This window comes from Podarcis filfolensis (assembly GCF_964270895.1).
Source record: "Podarcis filfolensis genome assembly, chromosome: 6".
In the NCBI taxonomy this organism is placed as follows: Eukaryota; Metazoa; Chordata; class Lepidosauria; order Squamata; family Lacertidae; genus Podarcis; species Podarcis filfolensis.
Genome location: NC_139609.1, coordinates 96,697,428 through 96,719,686, shown reverse-complemented (window position 1 = coordinate 96,719,686; position 22,259 = coordinate 96,697,428). Strand labels below are relative to the sequence as shown.

Genomic DNA, 22,259 nt, shown 5'->3' with positions numbered 1-22,259 from the left:
TGACTCAAAACTTCCTGGTCCGGAGATTCACGTTGAGCGATTATCGGAAGGCATGTCTCTAGGGCTCTGCAGAGACCTGAAGCCAAGGGGTTAACTGTCAGCCCCACCGACCTAAGCAAGACGGATGGCACCCTGGGCACACCTGCTCTTTTGATGGACATGGTTTTGGTGGAGGGAGGGAGAGCACAGACCGTTGTGACAAAGGCCTCCTTGTTCCGCAGCAGAGGGAGACCCAGAGAAGGAAATGCCCTTGGACCCGTTCCAGGTTTCCTACTTCCTTAGGAGTCAATGCAAACAAACAAAGCACACTAGGCAGATTTGCATATTCAAATCTGCATCACTGCGGGGAACAATGGGTTCTAACAACCGTGGCCCAACGCTCTCACATCCCTAGATATTAAATGCAACAAAACCCCACCAACGAAGAGGTGCCTGGCTGTTAGGAACCCACTGGAGGGTCTCTAAGCCTAGGAACTCTCACATCTGCAGGGTTGCTCATTCAGGGACAGGGGAAGGAACCTGTGGCCCTTCAGATGTCGCAGGACTCCAACTCCCAGCAGCCATTGCGGCTGGCATGGCCCAATGACCCACACACACCCAAAGACCCGTTGGACAGCTTCTTTGGCCCTGAACAGGTGGGACAATCCTCGCAGAGTTGTTTTGGGCAGTGAGCGAAACATATTGCCGCCGTACGAATCTAGGGTACGACTGCATTTGGAATCCTCTGCACAGTTTTAGCCACCTGGCCTCAAAAAGTAGGGCAGAAGCCCAAGAACGCCGCACCACCAGGCTGGCAGAGAAGTGGCACCAGTAGCAGTACCGGCTTCTGGCAAGAACTCACCAGAACTTGCCACTGCCACTTTGCAAGTGCCACAACACAAACCAGGTAAGGGAGGCTCAGGTAGAGGTGGGGCGGCATTGCCCCTGTCCAGAAGGATATTGCAGAGTCGAAAAAGGTTCAGAAAGGGGCGCCCAAAATGATTGACACCCTATAAAGAAAGGCTGAAGCATTGGGGACTTTTTAGTAGCCGAACAAGTTTAGCGTCAACTGAATAAATTCAAGGGCTGGAATAGTTCAGTTTGTAAAGCATGAGACTCAAGCTCAGGGTCTTGGGTTTCAGCCCCATGTCAGGTGAAAGATTCCTGCCCTGCTGGACTAGACGACTCTTGTGGTCCAACTCTGCAATTCTATGATTCTACGCAGTTTTGCAGGAGCTCCTTGGCTGCCCAGGATGGAGGGCAGGTGTGGAATTCTAGCTGGGATTGCCCTGCCCTGCAGAGAGGGAATAGAGACCCCATTGGGTTGAGTCACCTTGGGTCAGGCTTTAAAAAGTGTCTCTTGCCTATAGCTATGAGAGGACAGACTTGGGAGGAATGAAAGGAAGTCCTTTCCCACACAGTGCATAGCTAAAACTACTGTCACGGTCCTGTTCACGGGCGATCGAAGTCCCGGCAGGGGACGTCAGGACCGGGGGTAAGATGGCGGGGTGGGAGCAGGAACGGGGGTCCAGAAGCCAGGAAGCCAAGAGTCCAAGGGTCAGAAAGCAAGGAGTCATGAAGTGAGGGGTCTGAGGTTGACATGAGCCAACAGTGTGACGCGGCAGCTAAAAAAGCCAATGCAATTCTGGGCTGCATCAATAGGAGTATAGCATCTAGATCAAGGGAAGTAATAGTGCCACTGTATTCTGCTCTGGTCAGACCTCACCTGGAGTACTGTGTCCAGTTCTGGGCACCACAGTTCAAGAAGGACACTGACAAACTGGAACGTGTCCAGAGGAGGGCAACCAAAATGGTCAAAGGCCTAGAAACGATGCCTTATGAGGAACGGCTAAGGGAGCTGGGCATGTTTAGCCTGGAGAAGAGGAGGTTAAGGGGTGATATGATAGCCATGTTCAAATATATAAAAGGATGTCACATAGAGGAGGGAGAAAGGTTGTTTTCTGCTGCTCCAGAGAAGCGGACACGGAGCAATGGATCCAAACTACAAGAAAGAAGATTCCACCTAAACATTAGGAAGAACTTCCTGACAGTAAGAGCTGTTTGACAGTGGAATTTGCTGCCAAGGAGTGTGGTGGAGTCTCCTTCTTTGGAGGTCTTTAAGCAGAGGCTTGACAACCATATGTCAGGAGTGCTCTGATGGTGTTTCCTGCTTGGCAGGGGGTTGGACTCAAGGAAGTCAATAGACTTGATGGCAGGATTTAAATAAACATCCACATTATTAGCATCAGAAAATGTTTAGAAGATGGTGAAATAAGATGATGTAGTTAATTTTATTTTTAGGTTTATAGGTTTGATGTTATGCTATTAATAACCTTTTCTGTTGAGAGATAGCAAAGCGGATGAAAATGGAAACAAACCAGAAACGCAAGTTGGGGGAAGTCTTAGAGGGGAGGGAGGGAGGAATATATAGTAAATGAATATATAGTAAATGAATTTGAGATGTATGTAATCAGCGGCGTAGCGTGGGTTGTCAGCACCCGGGGCAAGGCAAGTAATTTGCGCCCCCTAACCCGGGGCAAGGCAAGTAATTTGCGCCCCCTAACCCTACAAATCTATGCCTATGAATGATGGTCCCTCTCTCTCTTTCTCATATTCCAATTGATTCCCATTTCCGCCGATCGATCCCCGAAGCTCTCACCCAGCGAAATTCGTGCGTAATTACGCTTCGCCATCCCTAATTCTGCCGCTTCCACCAGGAAATCATGACGGTGCGTTTCTCCTCTCCAAACTTTCCCCGGCCCTTTGCCGGCCGGCGCAGCCCTTTTGGCTACGAGCTCCCCTCCTTCTCTGCCCGCTTCCGACCCCACCTCCCCGTCCAGCCTCCCTACCTCCTGAAAAAAGGCGCCGGCGCCGAGCAGGACACCCCCGCGGCCATCGGAGAGAGGCGGGGCCGAGGGAGGCAAGCCAATGGGCGAGGCGGGGGTAGGTGGCCACGGGGGCGGGCGCTGCCGCAGTCCTCGGGTGGGCAAGGTAGGAGCAGGCGGAGGCTGGCCGGCCGCTCTGACAATAGGGGCGGGCCGAGGGCACGACGCGGCTGGGCCCTCTGGACTCGCGCCCCCCCCAGATGTTGCGCCCGGTGCGGCCGGCACCCCTGGCACCCCCCACGCTACGCCACTGTATGTAATGAATGAAAATGAAAAATGAATTAATTTTGAGAGAGAGAGAGAGAGAGAGAGAGAGAGAGAAGGATGCTAGACTAGATGAGCTCCCCTTGGCCTGATCCAGTAGCCAGTCTCTTTTTCAGGTCACACTCACCTGGGCACAGAAGTCTATCAATACAGGGAGCCGCTGTTTGTGACCCTCGTCACTCTTCAGGAAATCCAGCAAACTCCCTGCGGAGAGGAAAGAAACTCATCAGGGCGCAGTCCATTGTGTTCTTCAGAGGGGGCCAGATCTTCCATTAGGAAGGGACCCATTGCTCAGTGGGGCAGCGCATACTTTGTTCCCAGGCTCACATAGACATGGGCTGTCTGGATGCTCTGAGACACGGGCTTACCCCACCCTGTCTCCCTATAATCAGCCTTTCCCAGGGGCTGATGGGAGTTGTAGTCCAAAACGGCTGGAGGGCACGAGGTTGGGAAAGGCTGCACTATATAATTAGCACCAAAGAGTTTTGCAGGGACATCTGGTAAGGTGGCCTCTCTATTATACAGCCGAGTCTTCTGCATCTGGACTCTGGAGTAATCTCCTCTGTTCCAGAGGGGCTTACTCCCACCTTAGAGGTAAAGGCACTTTCATAATATCTGACTTCAAATATCCCGATATGCCCCACGGAGGACCTTAAAGTCCATAAATAGCAACACCCTAGAGGTCCCAGGCCCTAAGGAAATCAGACTAGCCTCAACCAGAGCCAGGGCCTTTTCAACACTGGCCCCGGCCTGGTGGAACGCTCTGCCTCATGAGACCAGGGCCCTGCGGGATCTGATTTCTTTCCACAGGGCCTGTAAGACAGGGTTGTTCTGCCTGGCCTTTGGCTTGGAATCAACTTGATTCCCTCCTCCTCTTTCCTTCTTCCTTTCTCCTTCTGTGATGGAACTCCTATTTGGGGACATCCCTGGCTTTTTTTTCTGGTCCACGTAGGACCAGTCTGGATACTTAGCCTTGGTGAAGACGTGACATTTTTATCCCCAAAAAGTTTTTGAGTTTCTGCTGAAATGAGGCTGCATTTTAATGTTGTATTTTAATCTTGTTTTTTTAAGTTGTATTTCAATCAATTGTTTTATATCTGGTGTTAGCCGCCCTGAGCCCGGTCTTGGCTGGGGAGGATGGGGTATAAATAAAAATCATCATCATCATCATCTTAAGGACTGTTGCATGAAAGATGGAGAAACTCGTTTTCTGCTGCCCCAGAGGGCAGGACCTGAACCAATGCATTCAAGTCACAAGAAAGGAAATTCTGACTAAGCATCAGGAAGGACTTTCTGATGGCAGGAGCCGTCAGACAGCTGAACCAACTCCCTCAGAAGGCGATGGATTCTCCTTCCTTGGAGGTTTCCAAGCAGAGGTTGGGTGCCCACCCGTCAGGGATGCTTCAGCTGCGATTCCTGTATCGCAGGGGGTTGGACTAGATGACCCTCGGGTCTCTTCCAACACTGCAATTCTAGTATCTTCTTCCTCCTCGTTCTCATGCTGCATCTGGCCTCCCCACCCAGCTATCTCTTCCTCCCAGCTGCGTGCTGCATCCTGCGCAACCTCATTGGCATGTGGCACTCGTGTGCTAGAAGCTGACGGCGCCTCCGCAGAATGCTGCTAAATTGTACCAGCCCTGTAGATGCTGGCTGTCTGCTGCCAAAAACAAGGCAATAACCCCGATTCTTAAGGAACTCGGGTTTCATGTTTCTTTTAAAAAAATGTTTCCAGTTTCTAGCCTTCTTGTTTGTGATGATAAGACTGAAAACAGATAGAGAAGGACGAGTGAAAAAAAAAAAAGGAATGGCGGGGGGCCCACTAGGTGGCGCATCGGAAGATGGCTGACAATAACATCTCTCCGACACACATGAGGTAATTTGGAGGCTATGATGGGGGTAATTAGCCTCCTTAATCCCCCCAGGATTGTGGGGGGGACGGCCCTTGCCTGCTGTGCCCTATACCACCCCCAAATTTGTGGGGGTGGGGGCACTAGGCACAAAGCCCTCCTGTGGGATTCTGGCACTCCTTGACGCCGTCCCTGATTCGCGCCACTAGTTGCAAGCATCTTCAAAAGAAACAATTTGGACGAGATAAATTGCACATGCTTCAAGGAAAAAGGGGAGTAAAGACTGCTGACAGAAGAGATCTCTGATGACAAGACAAGAATGAAGTATGGGAAGATACGTCAAGATACGGTATGACTGAGGGGGGAGGGGGGGGAAAACCTGCCTTCCTTTTTCTTATGTGATTTAACAAGAATCCCCTCCCCTAATGAGTCAGAAACTAAGGACTTAAGCTGTGGATTTAAGGCTGTGTGGAGATAAACTTTCGAACCAAAGCAATGTTTCAAGATGAAGCTGGAAAGCTAAGAGTTTTGGAATGACGCAGTTAAAAATGCCGTCGCCATTTTGGGAGGCATTGTTGGAGCTCTTGGGTCTGGGAGGAGAAAGAAAGAAAGAGAGTTGTTTACATATCGTGGACCAACTTCTCGGTGGGACTTAAGAGCGACAAATGCCAAATTTATGATGGAAAGAGCGATGCTATCTACGAAGGAGATATATGGAAACCATCTGGACTTAGTGGAGGAACGGGAAATCCACACAGGATTATTATTTTGCTTATCGGCTTAAGGAGACTAACAGAAGAGATTGTAAAGGAAAAATAGAAATTATATGAACAAGATATGATGTGGAAACACCAAGATAAGACTGGATAGAATTATGAATTTTGTTTGGACTGATTGGGACTGATTTGGACATTAACTCAGTAATAAGAAGATGATCTGAATCCCCCTTTGGATCTTGAAGTATGGGTTCCCCCAACAAAATTTAAAAATTTGGCTTTGTAATTTGGAATTTATGTGATGTGATTTAATTTGATGTGATTGGCCAGTTAATAAAAATTATTTAAAAAAGAAAAAAGGAAAAAAAGGAATGGCAAAACAAACTGATAGAGTATATTGAATTGGCTAGATTAACAGAGGAAGTTAGAGATCACACTAGACAAGAGTTTCAAAAAGCATGGGGAAAATGCAGCGAATACTTCACAAAACAGTGCCCTAAAATACATACCTGGGACTTGTTTCAATTAATGTCTGCAGGAGACTTTGTGGATATTCAAGTTATAATTAGAAAAATCTTAATAATTACTCATAAAGGAAACAGCTTATAAGAAGTAAACAAGGAGGCCAGTTACAGGATAAAGGAAGTCTTTTATTTGGTTGTTTGTATTGTTGTATGTTATGCTCATTGTATGTTATGTTCACGTTTAATAAGGGTGGATTTCTGTATTGGGGGGTGGGGGTTTATGTTATGTTGTAAATAAAATTTCCAATAAAAATTATTTTAAAAAGTAAAAAAAGAGAAGGATGAGTGAAAAAGGTATTGTTGGGCAGGTGCCTTTTGCGAAAACCTCCTTTTGGGGATAGAAGCTTGGGGATGGAACAGGCTTCACCAACCTGGTACCCTCCAGATGTGCCGGCTGAGTCTGTAGCCCCAAACATCTGGAGAGCACCAGGTTGGCAAAGGCTGCTGCGGAACCTTCCGCTCCTTCCTGAGTCTCACCTTTCTCCATGTATTCGGTGATGATGTAAATGGGCTCCTCCTTGGTCACGACGGCATGCAGCTTGACCAGCTTGTCGTGCTGCAGGGTCTTCATGATGTTGGCCTCTTCCAGGAAGGCTTCCACAGACATGCTCCCTGGCTTCATGGTTTTGACGGCCACTTTTGTGTGCATGTTGTAGGTGGCTGGAGAGGAGAGAAGGGGCTGTTTCAGAGCGGCAGAATCACAGAGCATCGTCCATTCCTACGCCCTGCAATGCAGGAATCCTTTTGCCCAACATGGGGCTCAAACCCATGAACCTGAGGTCAAGGGTCCAATGCTTTACCAAGTGAGCTATCCATCATAGGAAATTGAGCTTTCCATCATCATATCCAGGGAGACCATATGAGACCCAAAACACTATGCTAACTGATGCCCAGGGATGTTGTGCAGTCTGTGATTTCCAGGCAAGCACGGGGTGCGGTGTAAAAGCAGAATGTGGAATGGGCTACGGAATTCTTTAGCTTTAGGTAAGAACAGTTTCTAGACTAAAACAACAGGCCCCCAAAGCCTACAGGTGTTATTTGGCAAGACCCAGTGTCAGAAGCACCCTGCATCTAGAAAGCTAGCACATCAGGCAGCACGGTTCCAGACTTCTGGGGTTTCTTCATGAACATGTGAAGAAGCTACAACTAATCCAGAATGCAGCAGCTAGACTGGGGACTGGGAGTGGCCGCCGAGACCATATAACACCAGTCTTGAAAGATCTACACTGGCTCCCAGTATGTTTCCGAGCACAATTCAAAGTGTTGGTGATGACCTTTAAAGCCCTAAATGGCCTCGGTCCAGTATACTTGAAGGAGCGTCTCCACCCCCATCGTTCTGCCTGGACACTGAGGTCCAGCGCCGAGGGCCTTCTGGTGGTTTCCACACTACGAGAAGCCAAGTTACAGGGAAGCAGGCAGAGGGCCTTCTCGGTGGTGGCACCCACCCTGTGGAACGCCCTCCCACTAGATGTCAAAGAGAAAAACAACTACCAAACTTTTAGAAGACATCTGAAGGTAGCATTGTTTAGGGAAGCTTTTAATGTTTAATAGGTTATTGTATTTTAGTGTTTTGTTGGAAGCCGCCCAGTGTGGCTGGGGAAACCCAGCCAGACGGGCGGGGTATAAATAATACATTATTATTATTATTATTATTATAACATATGGAATTGGCTGCAACGGATGGTTACCAAATGGGGCCTCCATGTTCAGAGGCATTATAACTCTGCTTCCCAGAAGCCCATCTGGCTGGCCATCACAGGGAACTAACATAGAGGACTAGGGGGACCCTCAGCCTCATCATTTGACAGGCCAGTTCCGATATTCTTACCCATCCAGACTTCTCCGAATTGCCCAGCTCCCAGTTTCTTCTCCAGCTTCAGAGAGCTGCGGGGGATTTCCCAGGCATCTTTCTCCCAGGGCTGCTGAGGTTTCGGAGCGATACACGGGTAAGTCAGCTTTTGACACAGACCATCAGTTTGCCCTGGAGGAGAACACCAGGTTATTCTACCCTGCAGGATCCCAAGGCAAGGCTACAGGCTGGTGCTTTTGGAAACAAGGCCCCAAACGGACCACAAATTTTGTTACACTTGTGCCACCATGGAGAAGCCTTTGTATGAACCCACCGCAGATACGTGAGGGAGTGGCGTGGAGTAGTGGTTAGAGTTCTGGACTAGAGACCTTGGAGACCAGGGTTCAAATCCCCCCTTGGCTGTAAAACGCACTGGGTGACCGTGAGCCAGTCACAATGACATTGAGGTGTTCCAGGGAGCACCCAGTACAGGCTCACCCTTATAATGGCTGACCAGCTCCTGCAGGCTGCTGAAGGTGTTCCGAGCAGAAATGTAGAAGCCGCCGCTGTCCAGCGTCCGAATCTTGTAATGCTTCACCGTCTCCATTTTCTTCTGGTTGTCGAAATCTCGCACAGACAAGGAGTAAGAACCTGGGCCAAGAGGGAGGAATGCAAACTGAGAAAGGAGGTTCACGTGACCATTTCACCAGTTCTCCCATACCTGCTCTTGGGGGTTTTGGATCTAGTCCATTATAAATGGGAGGAGGGGAGTGTTTCTAAGGAGCCAGCTTCAACGAGAAACAAATAAAACTGCTGATGGTATCTGCCGTATGGACATTGCCTGAGGCTGGGCGCAATGACCTGGTTTGCATGTAACACTACACCATGGTTTGTGTAAGGCAGCCTTCCTCAAACTGGTATGCCCTTTTGAAGTTTTGGACTACAACTCCCATCAGCCCCAGCCACACAACTGATGGGAGTTATGCACAATGTTTGGCGGGCACCAGGCTGGGGGAGGCTGGTTCAAGCTGCGGTTTGTTTAGCAAACTACAAGTTAGCCATGGTTTGTTTCCCAACTGCTCTCCCCTCGTGCCTATTTAGCTTGGCAAGTGTCTCCGGTGGGCTGGCCAAGCAAACCACGGTTCACATGCAATTCCTGTTGGGAAATTGTGTACATGCAGCTACTCACACAGAGTCAATTAGGGTTTGGCAGACTGCCAAAAGGTCATGTGAAGGAGTAAGTCTGCCTGGTGATAAAGAGGCATGGAGACAGCTCCATGATTGGTCAAGCTCTCTCAAGGGAGGGTTAATTAATGGCCTACTAACTGTTAGTTCAGTGGGTCAGTGTCAGTGTAGGAGTTGTGAGTCGTGTATGAGAGAGCAAGCTAAAGATCCGTGTTCTGTTCCTGTAAATAGCCCACTGTATATAATAAACACCTAACTACAAGTTCCTGGTTCCTGCTTCGTCTATCCTGTCTGCAGTCAAGTCGCCAATTGCTTCCGTGGATTCTGCGTTTGCTCTGCTAGGTCTGGCTAAGGCCCTGCAACTAGTCGGAAAGTTGCGAAACACCAAATAGGTTTTGCCAATAATTCCAAACCATAGTTAAGACAAGCCAAGGTCTGTTAACCAGCAAGCCATGGCTTCCCCATTGTGGTTTGCTGGCAGGAAACAAACCACTAGGCAGGGTTTGAAAGATGAGAAAGTATTTCCCTAAACTGTGTGTTACTCACAAACCAGGCCAGAGTCTGTCTTTCCTATGTTCAAGCCCCGCCCTCACAAGTCAGCCTACTGACCCCCGCCCTATGATTGCCTTGACTCACCCAGGGGTTGGGGAAGATTGCAAGTGGCCGTTTGGGTTCTCCTGTGGTCCTTGCGGAAGAACACCCTGCTCAAGCAAGAGATACAGATGGCAGGGCAGGACCTGTCCTCAGGTGCCAGGCAGGGACCTGGCCATCTAACCTCCCTGTCGCTGTCAGCGCCTCCTCCTCCTCCTCCTGCAAGTCACAGACAGGGAAAAGCTTGCAGGAAGCAGAGGTGGGTCAAGCTGTATTTCAGCAGCAGGAGGGAGAACTGGAAAATGCCACTGGATCACCAACACTTCCTCCCCAATCCAATTTCAGCCCCCTGCACTGGAGAGGCTCACACAACAAGTGGGGCTTGCCCAAGCCCTCCACTCTGGGACTGTCCCACTGGAAGAGAGGGGAAAGGAAGCTGGTGTATCAAGATGGTGGCAGAGGCGTTGCAAGGTGGGTTGTGGTCTGGCCTGGGTGCCACCTCCGGGGGGGGGGGGTGACAAAATGCTGCGCAGCACTCAATGTCTGCGAGAGATGCTTTGGTTTTGGCACGCAGGCTGTAGGGTGGGCGCAAGGCATGTGATCTCCCCCCCCCCCAAAAAAAGCTCACCAACTTCGGCTTCCCCAAAGAAAGCTCCACAACTTTGGCTCCGCAAAAGAAAATGAAATACAGTGGCACCTCTGGTTGCGAACGGGATCCATTCCGGAGGCCTGTTCGCAACCTGAAAAGAACACAACCTGCGTCTGCGCATGCGCGGGTCACGATTCGCTGCTTCTGCGCATGCACATGATGTCATTTTTCGCATCTGCGCATGCGCGAGCGGCGAAACCTGGAAGTAACCCGTTCCAGTACTTCCAGGTCGCCGCAGGATGCAACCTGAAAACGCTCAACCTGAAGCAAACGTAACATGAGGTATGACTGTACAGTCAAACCATTTTTGCAGGCAAAAATAAATAAATTTCAATGTGGGGGTGGGGTCACAAGAAATTTTCCGCCCTGGGTACCACCTGACCTTGCTACGCCACTGGACGGTGGAAGAGGAAAGCAAAGTGAGCAAGGGCAACATTCGCTCTGCCCCACTTGTGGGTTTCCCAGAGGCATCCAGCAGGCTTTTTCTATGCGTGAGCAGCTCCTCTCTGAACAACAGGGCATCTGTTCTCCAGCGGGTCCAGCTGTTTGTGGGGAAGAGCTGCTCTGGCACATGCACACAGGAACCAGCGCCACTTACCCTTGGTTGTCTCGCTGTCTCGGATCATGAAGGAGCCTATCACGTTCCCAGGGCTCAGCAGCTGCCGCTCAGCGTCCTTCCTGCTGACGCCTCTGAAAAACCACCTGGGGGGGGGCAACAGTCACAAGACAGGGGGGTGAGCAAGCCAGATCTGGCTTTGCATGCGCTGCACACCTTCCCAAGCAGGCGGGGGGGGGGGGGCAAATCGGTCCATTTCAGTTTCTCATTTTCCCAAACTTTAGTTCGCTTCTCCACATTTCCACATCAGTTTGAAATTCTGTATTATTATTATTATTTTTTTATTATTTTTAAATAATTTTTTATTATTTTCCTTATACATACCCTTGCAATACAATACATTAAATCACCTAAATACCTCTAGCTCTGCCGAGCTTGCGACTTCCCTCCCTCCCTTCAGCAGGTATCCCTTATTTTCCTATATCGCGTATAGTCATACCTCGAGTTGAATGCGCTTCGGGTTGAGCGCGTTCGAGTTGCGCTCCGCGGCAACCTGGAAGTAATGGAGCACGTTACTTCCGGGTTTCGCCGCTCGCGCATGCACAGATGCGCAAAATGACATCATGCACATGCGCAGAAGTGGCGAAACGTGACCCGCGCACACGCAGATGCGCCGTCGCGTCTTGCATTCCATTCGGGATGCGAACGGGGCTCCAGAACGGATCCCATTCGCATCCCGAGGTACCACTGTATTCTACTTTTTAACCTTATATCTGTCGTACATTGTAAGAGCTATTTCAATCCCGCCAGTGTTTTTAAAGTTTTACAATTATCCTTTATATACACCATAAATTTACTCCAACTTTATTGAAACCTATGATCGTCCTGATCCCAAATTCTTCCCATCAGTTTGGCTAGCTCCGCATAATTCATCAATTTCGTTTGCCAATCTGCAATAGTAGGAATTTCTTGCAGTTTCCAGTTTTGGGCAAGCATGTTTCTTGCCGCTGCTGTGGCGTACATAAAGAGTCTTTGGTCCGCTTTCTTAATTTCTTATTTATTTTTTTAAGTCCTCGTGAAAATCCATCAACACTTGGGTTGATACTAGGAAATTCTACGCTAGTGGAAGCTGGCAGGGCTAGGAGGAGAGGGTCTTTTGCCCCTGTTCCCTATCCCACCCCAGCACAAAGGGCACTTTAATTGCAGTCCTAGATAAGCGCCGTGCAGAGAAGACCCCCCTTCGCCACCCCCCAGCCACAGAGCAGACTCACTCCTCCGTCTCCAGGGAGTTGACTCTGGCGACATAGTTGCTGGGGATATAACCTTCTTGGCCTGTCGAGAGGGCTTTGGCTCTCCACCACTCGCCCGAGCTGCAGAGAGAGAGAAAGAGAGAGGAAGGGGGGAAAGAGGTAGAGAATATCAATCTTATGTCACTGAGGAGGAGCAATCACACGCTCCAAACGGCAAGTTGAAAAACGGGTGCCCAGAGGGGCATTCCCCGCAGCGACGCCCCTGCAATGCAGGCCGCTTGCTGCTGAGGTTTGCCAAAGGCCAAAACATATTTGAGGCAGGATATAAGATGCAGTGCTTGGGTAGATGCTAAAATGCATCTTAAAGGGTGTGTGGCAAGGGTTCAGGGGCTATGAGCCACAGACTTTCCCAGGGTCCACCAACACGTGTCTATGTAGTTGTCTGAATGGGCTGCAAAGGTCTATGGCTGCATTCAATTCAAAGTGTTGGTGATGACCTTTAAACGGCCTCGGTCCAGTATATCTGAAAAAGCGTCTCCACCCCCATCGTTCTGCCTGGACACTGAGGTCCAGCACCGAGGGCCTTCTGGCAGTTCCCTCGCTGCAAGAAGCCAAGTTACAGGGAACCAGGCAGAGGGCCTTCTCGGTGGTGGCACCCGCCCTGTGGAACGCCCTCCCACCAGATGTCAAAGAGAAAAACAACTACCAGACTTTTAGAAGACATCTGAAGGCAGCCCTGTTTAGGGAAGCTTTTAATGTTTGATGCATTACTGTATTTTAATATTTTGTTGGAAGCCGCCCAGAGTGGCTGGGGAAGCCCAGCCAGATGGGCGGGGTATAAATTATTATTATTATTATTATTATTATTATTATTAGTAGTAGTAGTAGTAGTAGTAGTACTACTATTCACCCTGTATATTTAAAGCACATGGCTCCCCCCAACGAAACCTGAGAACTGCTGTTTGTGAAGGGTGCTGGGAATTCCAGGATTCTCTGGGGGCAAGTCTACCTATGCTATGGATTTAAACAGGTTTTATAATCCTTCCTTGTCCCTAGGGGAAATACCTCTGCTACGTAAGCTTAGGATCTGTCAGAGGGGAGCTGGAAACAGACATCTCAGTACCATAAACAAACTACAATACCCTGGAAGGAAGCAACAGCAGGTAAAGAGGTAGACAACCAAAGTTGCTTCGTTGTGTAGAGATATGAATGCCTCTACATGCTTTCTGCATAAAGGTAAAGGTAAAGGGACCCCTGACCATTAGGTCCAGTCGTGACTTACTCTGGGGTTGCGGCGCTCATCTCGCTTTACTGGCCGAGGGAGCCGGCGTACAGCTTCCGGGTCATGTGGCCAGCATGACTAAGCCGCTTCTGGCGAACCAGAGCAGCGCACGGAAACGCCGTTTACCTTCCCGCCGGAGCGGTACCTATTTATCTACTTGCACTTTGACGTGCTTTCGAACTGCTAGGTTGGCAGGAGCAGGGACTGAGCAACAGGAGCTCACCCCATCGCGGGGATTCGAACCGCCGACCTTCTGATCAGCAAGCCCTAGGCTCTGTGGTTTAACCCACAGCGCCACCTGCATCCTTTTCCCTTTTCTTTTCCCTTTTCTTGCGAGGAATCCTATTCGGAGTAAGGGAATTTCCCTCTTAAAAAAGGGAAACGTTGACAGCTATGGCATTCTGTGTCTTAGACTTGTAGCATGGAAGTGTTGAATGATCTCTTTAAATTTGAAGGTTCATTATTGTTCCACAAGATGTGTATTTCTTTAAAGGCCAGAGCAAATAGCGTGACCTAGTTTTACAGCTGTGAAGCAGTATAGCAGGTGCTGTTAAGTTGTAGTAATTAAGCTGTTGGGTATGGTATAGAAAGAGCAGCATGTAGCTCTCTCAGTACCCTGGTGGATGGGTCGTGCTTATTGATATATTGTAATTTAGTGTAAAAGGAGTTTTTGTTTTTGTTGCTAAAACCTAGCAAAACTTATTTTGCGTTTCTTGAATGTGTGGTCTCCCCAGCATGCCTTCTGCGGCGCAGCTAATCTGCAAATAGCTAACAGGAAGTATACTGTATTATACATGAAACATATTTTTATGCTTTTTAGCAAGAACGCAAACGAACTAATAGATAACCCTAACCCCTTACTGTGCGAGGGGCGGACGTGGATTTGCCACACCAAACTGAAAGCAGGGGAAAAACCAGCCCCGCAGAGCAGCCCTAACACTTATGAGGATCCTGCATAGACAGGATATAACAAATTGGGTCAACCAGATTCCCAAAGAAAGCAGGCAGCAGATCAGGCCCCCCCCACTTACTCCCAGATTAGACCCCCCCCCACCTTCGCTCAATAAACAGCTGCACTAGAGAGGGTCTTGTACTTACTTCTCTAGGATTTTGAGATGGTCGCCCTTCTGGAAGTTCAGGTCTTCCTTGTGGATGGCTTCATAGTCGTAAAGAGCCAGAACGATAAACTCTTCTGTTCCTGCAAGAATAAGCAAGGGTTGTATTCACACAAACTCAGTGTTTACTCTGGACGCAGGGACAAACCTCACTTCGCCGGCAGCTAAATTATTGCTAAACTATTGTTCCTGAATTTCCTTATTGATAATTTTATTGTTCTATCTTTGTTTTGGTTTTTTTTGTAAACCAATGCGCTCTACGTGGGGCTACCTTTGAAGGTGACCCGGAAACTGCAATTAATCCAGAATGCGGCAGGTAGACTGGTGACTGGGGATGGCCACCGGGACCACATAACACCGGTCCTGAGAGATCTGCATTGGCTCCCAGTACGTTTCCGAGCACAATTCAAAGTGTTGGCGCTGACCTTTAAAGCCCTAAACAGCCTCGGTCCAGTATACCTGAAGGAGCGTCTCCACCCCCATCGTTCAGCCCGGACACTGAGGTCCAGCTCCGAGGGCCTTCTGGTGGTTCCCTCACTGTGAGAAGTGAGGTTACAGGGAACCAGGCAGAGGGCCTTTTCGGTAGTGGCGCCCGCCCTGTGGAACGCCCTCCCTTCAGATGTGAAGGAAATAAGCAGCTATCTTATCTTTAAAGGACATCTAAAGGCAGCCCTGTTCAGGGAAGTTTTTAATATTTAATGCTGTATTGTTTTTAACACTCGTTTGGGAGCCGCCCAGAGTGGCCGGGGAAACTCAGCCAGATGGGCGGGGTATAAATAAATTATTGTTGTTGTTTTTGCAATCAGTATATAAACATTATGAAATAAAACAAATAAAACCAGCTGGTTGACAGGCAGGTATGGATGTGGAGCAAGGGAGGCGGGTGGCGCTGTGGGTTAAACCACAGAGCCTAGGACTTGCTGATCAGAAGGTCGGCGGTTCGAATGCCTGAGACAGGGTGAGCTCCCGTTGCTCGGTCCCTGCTCCTGCCAACCTAGCAGTTCGAAAGCACGTCAAAGTGCATGTAGATAAATAGGTACCGCTCCGGCGGGAAGGTAAACGGCATTTCCGTGCGCTGCTCTGGTTCACCAGAAGCGGCTTAGTCATGCTGGCCACATGACCCGGAAGCTGTACGCCGGCTCCCTCAGCCAATAAAGCAAGATGAGCGCTGCAACCCCAGAGTCGGCCACGACTGGACCTAATGGTCAGGGGTCTCTCTACCCTTTACCTTTTTATGGATGTGGAAAGCTGAGCCCATGGCTGACAAGGGGACATATGTCTTTGCAGCACACAGCTCTCTGATGTAGGCCAGGGGCCACAGATCTATGGGTCTCTCTCCTGCCAAGACAGACCATAGAGGCAGGCATACGTACCATCGGTTGCGGGAGGCTTCGGTTTGCTGGGTGCTTGGCCAAGCTGGGATGAAAGAGAACAGAAATAATTTATGAACAGGAAAACAGAATCTCCACAGTACAGCATTTCTAATCATCAGTCTGCTCCACTGTCTCTGCAGCACGCTTTGCCAAACTGGTGCCCTCCAGCTGTTTCAGGAGACAAGTCACATCCTTGCCGGCCTTACGGAAGATGGAGTTCTTGTTGTTAAATATACCAAGAGAAAAGAGCACACCAAGAACTCAGGCCAATACAGTGGTACCTTGGGATGAGAATGGGATTCGTTCCAGAGCCCCGTTCACATCCCAAACAGAACGTAAGATGCGACAGCGTGTCTGCGCATGTGTGGCTTGCGTTTTGCCGCTTCCGCACATGCTCGTGATGTCATTTTGAGTGTCTGCACATGCGCAAGCGGCGAAACCCGGAAGTAACGCACTCCGTTACTTCCAGGTCGCTGCGGAGTGCAACCCGAAAGCGCTCAACCTGAAGCGTATTTATCCCGAGTTATGACTGTATAAGTTTCAATAGTGGGAGTGGTCCCTACTCGCAAATCAGTAGTCAATTGAAACAAGAACTAATCCATTCAAAAGTATGTATTCTGACAAGAATTACAAACTCAGACAGAGATTACCAACTCAAACTCATAAGGATACGTATATCCAATTATGGATCAGAGACCAGTAAGTTCATGTTAGCCCAAAGTCAGATTTAACGTCAAGGTCTTAGTTTCAATCATTGAGCAGAAGTCAGAAGTCAGTTATGGATCAGAAACCAGGACAGGGCCCTGTTTCGATCAGCTGGAAGTATCTAATATTACATGAAAATACATTTAAATTCTAAATTAACATAAATTGTAAAACAGTCATAACTCTATTTTGAGTTTGCAATTCTTGTCAGAATACATACTTTCTGAATGGATTAGTTCTTGTTACAATTGACTACTGATTTGCGAGGAGGGACCACTCCCACTACTGAAACTTATATTGGGCTGAGTTCTTGGTGTGCTCTTTTCTCTTGGCCTTACGGAAGATGGCGTCAGCTCTTACGGCTTAGAGACTGCTTCCTCTAATGGTGATCTCTAACCCCCAAAAAGCTTATCCCATCACAAATATACCAGCCTTTAAAGCTAATGCTTCAAGAGTTTGAAGGGACACCCAAAGGCCATCTGTTCCAGCCCCCTGAAATGCAGGAATCACAGCTAAACAATCCGTGACAGATGGTCATCCAGCCCTCTGTTTAAAAACCTCCAAGGAAGGAAACGTCCACCACTTTTGGAGGGAATCTGTTCTGCTGTCAAACAGCTCTTACCATCAGAAAGTTCTTAACACTCCGTTAAATACCCTTAACACTTCGTAAAATACCGTATTTTTTGCTCTATAAGACGCACCAGACCACAAGAAGCACCTAGTTTTTGGAGGAAGAAAACAAGAAAAAAAATATTCTGAATCTCAGAAGCCAGAACAGCAAGAGGGATCGCTGTGCAGTGAAAGCAGCAATCCCTCTTGCTGTTCTGGCTTCTGGGATAGCTGCGCAGCCTGCATTCACTCCATAAGACGCACACACATTTCCCCTTACTTTTTAGGAGGGGCAAAGTGAGTCTTATAGAGCAAAAAATACGGTATCTCTCCTGACTTTTTCTTTGAGACTGGCAAGTAATTTAGACTTACAACGTTAGTGGGGTCTGGTATGTAATTATTCGGATCACCCAAGCTCTGACGAGGTTCTGCGACTTTTTTATTGAGGTTGATTTCTTTGGATTTCATGCAGCCCATTCTGGGAGAAGGGAGGGAGAGAGAGAAGAGATTCTAAGCCCAGGCTCTAGATGAAAATACGTGTTTTTCTTTATTTATCTAACAAAATTTATGTACCGCTTGATGGTAAGGAAATCTCCAAGCGGTTTACAGAGATAGAAAACAAAACATTAACATTGCTGATTAAAACAAGTAAAAGCAGGTGGTTTAAAATATTCAGAAGATTGTTAAAATCAACAGCAGCTAAAAAGAAATAAAACATGTATAACTTCTACACGTCTGTAAAGGTACAGGGACCCCTGACCGTTAGGTCCAGTTGTGGCCGACTCTGGGATTGCGGCGCTCATCTCGCTTTATTGGCCGAGGGAGCCAGCGTACAACTTCTGGGTCATGTGGCCAGCATGACTAAGCCGCTTCTGGTGAGCCAGAGCAGCACATGGAAACGCTGTTTACCTTCCCGCCGGAGTGGTACCTATTTATCTACTTGCACTTTGATGTGCTTTCGAACTGCTAGGTTGGCAGGAGCAGGGACCGAACAATGGGAGCTCACCCCGTTGCGGGGATTCGAACCACCGACCTTCCGATCGGCAAGTCCTAGGCTCAGTGGTTTAACCCACAGCGCCACCCGTGTCCCTACATGTCTGTAGGCTTGCCTAAATAACAATGTTTTAAGGCAACTGTCAAAAAGTACAGCCAAGGTGTCAAGTGGCAGAAAGTTCCAAAGTGCAGGTGCTTCCACACTAACAGATTGGTTTCTTGCAAGTGCAGAACAAGTATGATGTTGTGCAGTCAAGAGGGCATATCCCACAAGTAAACTGGTCCCAAGCCGTTAAGGGCTTTACAAACCAATAGTAACACTGTGAGCTTTTGTGGGCAACCGTAAGCATCAGATTTTGCATTCACGGGCTAAACCACCTGAGCACAGCACCCTCAGCGCCCGAGTTGAGCTGCATCCAATTTGCATCCCAAACAGACCCTTTCTTCTTCTGTCCTTGTAACTCAAGCCAACATAATTCTGGAAGCATCAAGCTAATCCCGTGGCCCGTCCATCATTATTGAAATAGGCAAAGCAATATTTAAAAGACTAACCCAGCGGCGGTGCTCCTGCTGCTACCAGGGACAGGAATTTTCCCTACAGATGGTCAGAGCTATGGGGCTGCGCAGCAGGTGAAAAATTCGGGAGTGGAAACCGAGTTCCCTGCACACAGAAAGCAAGCCCTTCAGGAAGATGATCTTGCCTCCAACTTTCCCCCATGTCTTTTCTGTGTGCAGGGAAGTGCTGGCTACGTGCTTATGGTTTGTTTTTAAAGTTCAGGTGGAGGCCTTCACTCATGCGGTGGTACACCCTTGCACATGAATCCGGCTTGCACAATTGGAGTCTGGACCAGATGAGCCATTGGCCTGATCCAGGAGACTATTCTTTTTTTGTTTTAAATAATTTTATTAAGAATTTCAACATAACAAATTATCAAAACATATCATCTTCATTGTTCCCCTCCCCCTTTTCCCCTCCCCCACCCCAGGAAGAACCCCCAAGACTTCCCTCAGCTCCTCTCTCTGATTTTTCAACACATGTTATTCTCTGCATATTGTAAAATTGTAAAGATCCTCAACCTCTCTGTCTATTATGGTAACAATCAACAAATTTGTGTATGTTTATTCAAAACCTGCCAAGGAGTCCAATTCATTTTGTTGTCTTTTTAAGTAGTTTGTAAAAAGTTCCCATTCTTTTTTAAAGTCACAGTTGTCCTTGTCTCGCAGCTTGCATGCCAATTTTGCCAATTCTGCATAATCCATCAATTTCTCTTGCCACTGTTCTTTGGTTGGGATTTGCTCATTCTTCCATCCTTGTGCTATTAAGACTCTTGCCGCCGTTGTCGCATACATGAATAAATTCTTTATTTTCCTTGGCAGGTCTTTTCCTACAACCCCTAACAAAAATGCTTCTGGTTGTTTTTTTTAAAATAAATGTTAATTTAAACATTTTCTTCAACTCATTATATATCATTTCCCATAATTTTTTAATGTCTCATACGCAAATAGATTCTTTATTTTCCTTGGCAGGTCTTTTCCTACAATCCCTAACAAAAATACTTCTGGCTTTTTTTTACAAATGTTAATTTAAACATTTTCTTCAACTCGTTATATATCATTTCCCAGAATTTTTTTATTTCTCTACATTCCCACCACATATCATGACTAGCAGACTATTCTTAATGCCTTACGCTCTCAGGAAAAACACTCACCCTAGAGCATTATCTCCCTACGAACCATGGCCACCACAATAACCACAGAGCTGTGATAGGAGGCAAGTGGGGAAAGGCCATTTCCTTCCCCACTGACATGATCCCCTGTAGACTTTTAACATCCCCTCTCAGCCTCTGAAAAGCAGAAGGCGCTCTCAACTCAGTGGATCAAGAGGCACACAGGGAACAGAATTTGGGCCACCGGACCAAAGCAGCGCTGCAAGGGTATGAGATAAGCTTTCCTCAGCACAGCGGAAGTTGGTTAGGAGGAAGAGAAAGTTTCTTCTCTGTCTCCGGGGACAGGAAGAAGCACACACACAAGCTACCAGTTTCAATTGGCCTCCGCCTGCCTGTATTTTGGGTTTTGATCTTTACATCTTGCATTTGTTGCAATGGCGGCCTCCAGACGTTTGCATGGCAACTCGCGCCAGCTCCGGCCATCACGGCTGCGAGTTGCCCCCAAAACATCGGGGAGGCATTTCTTCTCTTGCGCTCTCGGTGCCAGTGGCAGCAATTTTAAATCTTGAGTCTCAGTTGCCAAGACTTCTCAAACTGCTTGCAATCAGTCGCAAAAGGCGCCTGGCGCCTGGCTAATTTCAAACGCTGGTCAGAAACCGGGGAAGAGTGACATGCAACAACAGGCGAAAAGTGCCTCTGAACATAGGTAAAGGTAAAGGGACCCCTGACCATGAGGTCCAGTCGTGGCCGACTCTGGGGTTGCGGCACTCATCTCGCTTTATTGGCCAAGGGAGCCGGCGTACAGCTTCTGGGTCATGTGGCCAGCATGACTAAGCCACCTGGCGAACCAGAGCAGCGCACGGAAACACCGTTTACCTTCCCGCTGCAGCGGTACCTATTTATCTACTTGCACTTTGAGGTGCTTTCGAACTGCTAGGTTGGCAGGAGCAGGGACCGAGCAACGGGAGCTCACCATGTGGCGGGGATTCGACCTGCTGACCTTCTGATCAGCAAGTCCTAGGCTCTGTGGTTTAACCCACAGTGCCACCCGCGTCCCAACAAAGGTAAAGGTAAAGGGACCCCTGAGCATTAGGTCCAGTCGTGCCTCTGAAGATACTTGCAACAATAGACCAAGGCACTGCCGGGGTGGAACTGTGCATTTCAGGGCAATTAAGCCCGGTTCGCAGCACTGTCATAAGTCGCTCCACACACTGGTCCATCTAGCTCAGCCTGTCACTTTGCAGGGGTTCGCACTAGCAGAACTTCAAAACGGGAAGTTCTTTTGCTATAAAGTGCTGTTTCACGCCAACTCAATCTCTGAGCGGGGAAACTCCAAGGCTTTCCGGGCACTTACTCAGGGTTCAATTGCCTTGGAATAAAGGTCAGCAGAGACTGCAGTGTATTTTGGATACAGTGGTACCTTGGGTTAAGAACTAAATTCATTCTGGAGGTACGTTCTTAACCTGAAACTGTTCTTAACTTGAAGCACCACTTTGGCTAATGGGGCCTCCCACTGCCGCCACACCGCCACCGTGTGATTTCTGTTCTCATCCTGAAGCAAAGTTCTTAACCCGAGGTACTATTTCTGGGATAGTGGAGTCTGTAACCTGAAGTGTCTGTAACCTGAGGTACCACTGTATAGGTAAAAGGTAAAGGACCCCTGGATGGTTAAGTCCAGTCAAAGGCAACTATGGGGTTGCGGCGCTCATCTCGCTTTCAGGCCAAGGGAGCCGGCGTTTGTCCACATACAGCTTTCCGGGTCATGTGGCCAGCAGGACTAAACTGCTTCTGGCGCAATGGGACACCGTGATGGAAGCCAGGGCGCACGGAAACATTGTTTACTTTCCTGCCACAGCGGTACCTATTTATCTACTTGCACTGGTGTGCTTTCAAACTGCTAGGTTGGCAGGAGCTGGGACCGAGCAACGGGAGCTCACCCCTTCACGGGGATTCGAACCACCAAACTTCCGATTGGCAAGCCCAAGAGGCTCAGTGGTTGAGACCACAGCGCCACCTGCATCCCTAGTCTTTTGCACATGGCTTTATTTACACACACAGTGGTACCTTGGTTGTTGAACTTAATCCATTCTGGGAGTCCGTTTGACTCCTGGAACGGTTCAAAAACCAAGGAGCGGCTTCCGATTGGCTGTGAGAGCTTCCTGCACTCAATTGGAAGCCATGGAAGCCGCAATGGAAGTTTGGCTTCCAAAAAACATTCACAAACTGGAATATTCACTTCTGGGTTTGCGGCATTCGGGACCCAAAACGTCCAAGTAACAA

General features: G+C 48.5%; 1 protein-coding gene across 4 annotated transcripts in view; it reads right to left on the bottom strand.

The window, feature by feature from the left end:
- HCK (HCK proto-oncogene, Src family tyrosine kinase) overlaps positions 1-22,259 on the bottom strand; it is a 36,733-nt gene that overhangs the window by 7,826 nt on the left and 6,648 nt on the right. For 2 of the 4 annotated variants that reach the window (XM_083618748.1, XM_083618749.1), the window contains exons 2-11: positions 17,692-17,797; positions 16,006-16,048; positions 14,616-14,715; positions 12,257-12,355; positions 11,028-11,131; positions 9,826-9,990; positions 8,503-8,655; positions 8,044-8,196; positions 6,693-6,875; positions 3,256-3,332 (exon numbers count right to left, since the gene is read on the bottom strand). In XM_083618748.1, coding sequence (XP_083474874.1) covers positions 3,256-3,332; positions 6,693-6,875; positions 8,044-8,196; positions 8,503-8,655; positions 9,826-9,990; positions 11,028-11,131; positions 12,257-12,355; positions 14,616-14,715; positions 16,006-16,048; positions 17,692-17,796 — 1,182 coding nt within the window. In that variant the 5' untranslated portion in view covers position 17,797. The remainder of the gene's footprint in view (positions 1-3,255; positions 3,333-6,692; positions 6,876-8,043; positions 8,197-8,502; positions 8,656-9,825; positions 9,991-11,027; positions 11,132-12,256; positions 12,356-14,615; positions 14,716-16,005; positions 16,049-17,691; positions 17,798-22,259) is intronic. The other 2 variants (XR_014549179.1, XM_083618750.1) reach the window with 1 other exon arrangement.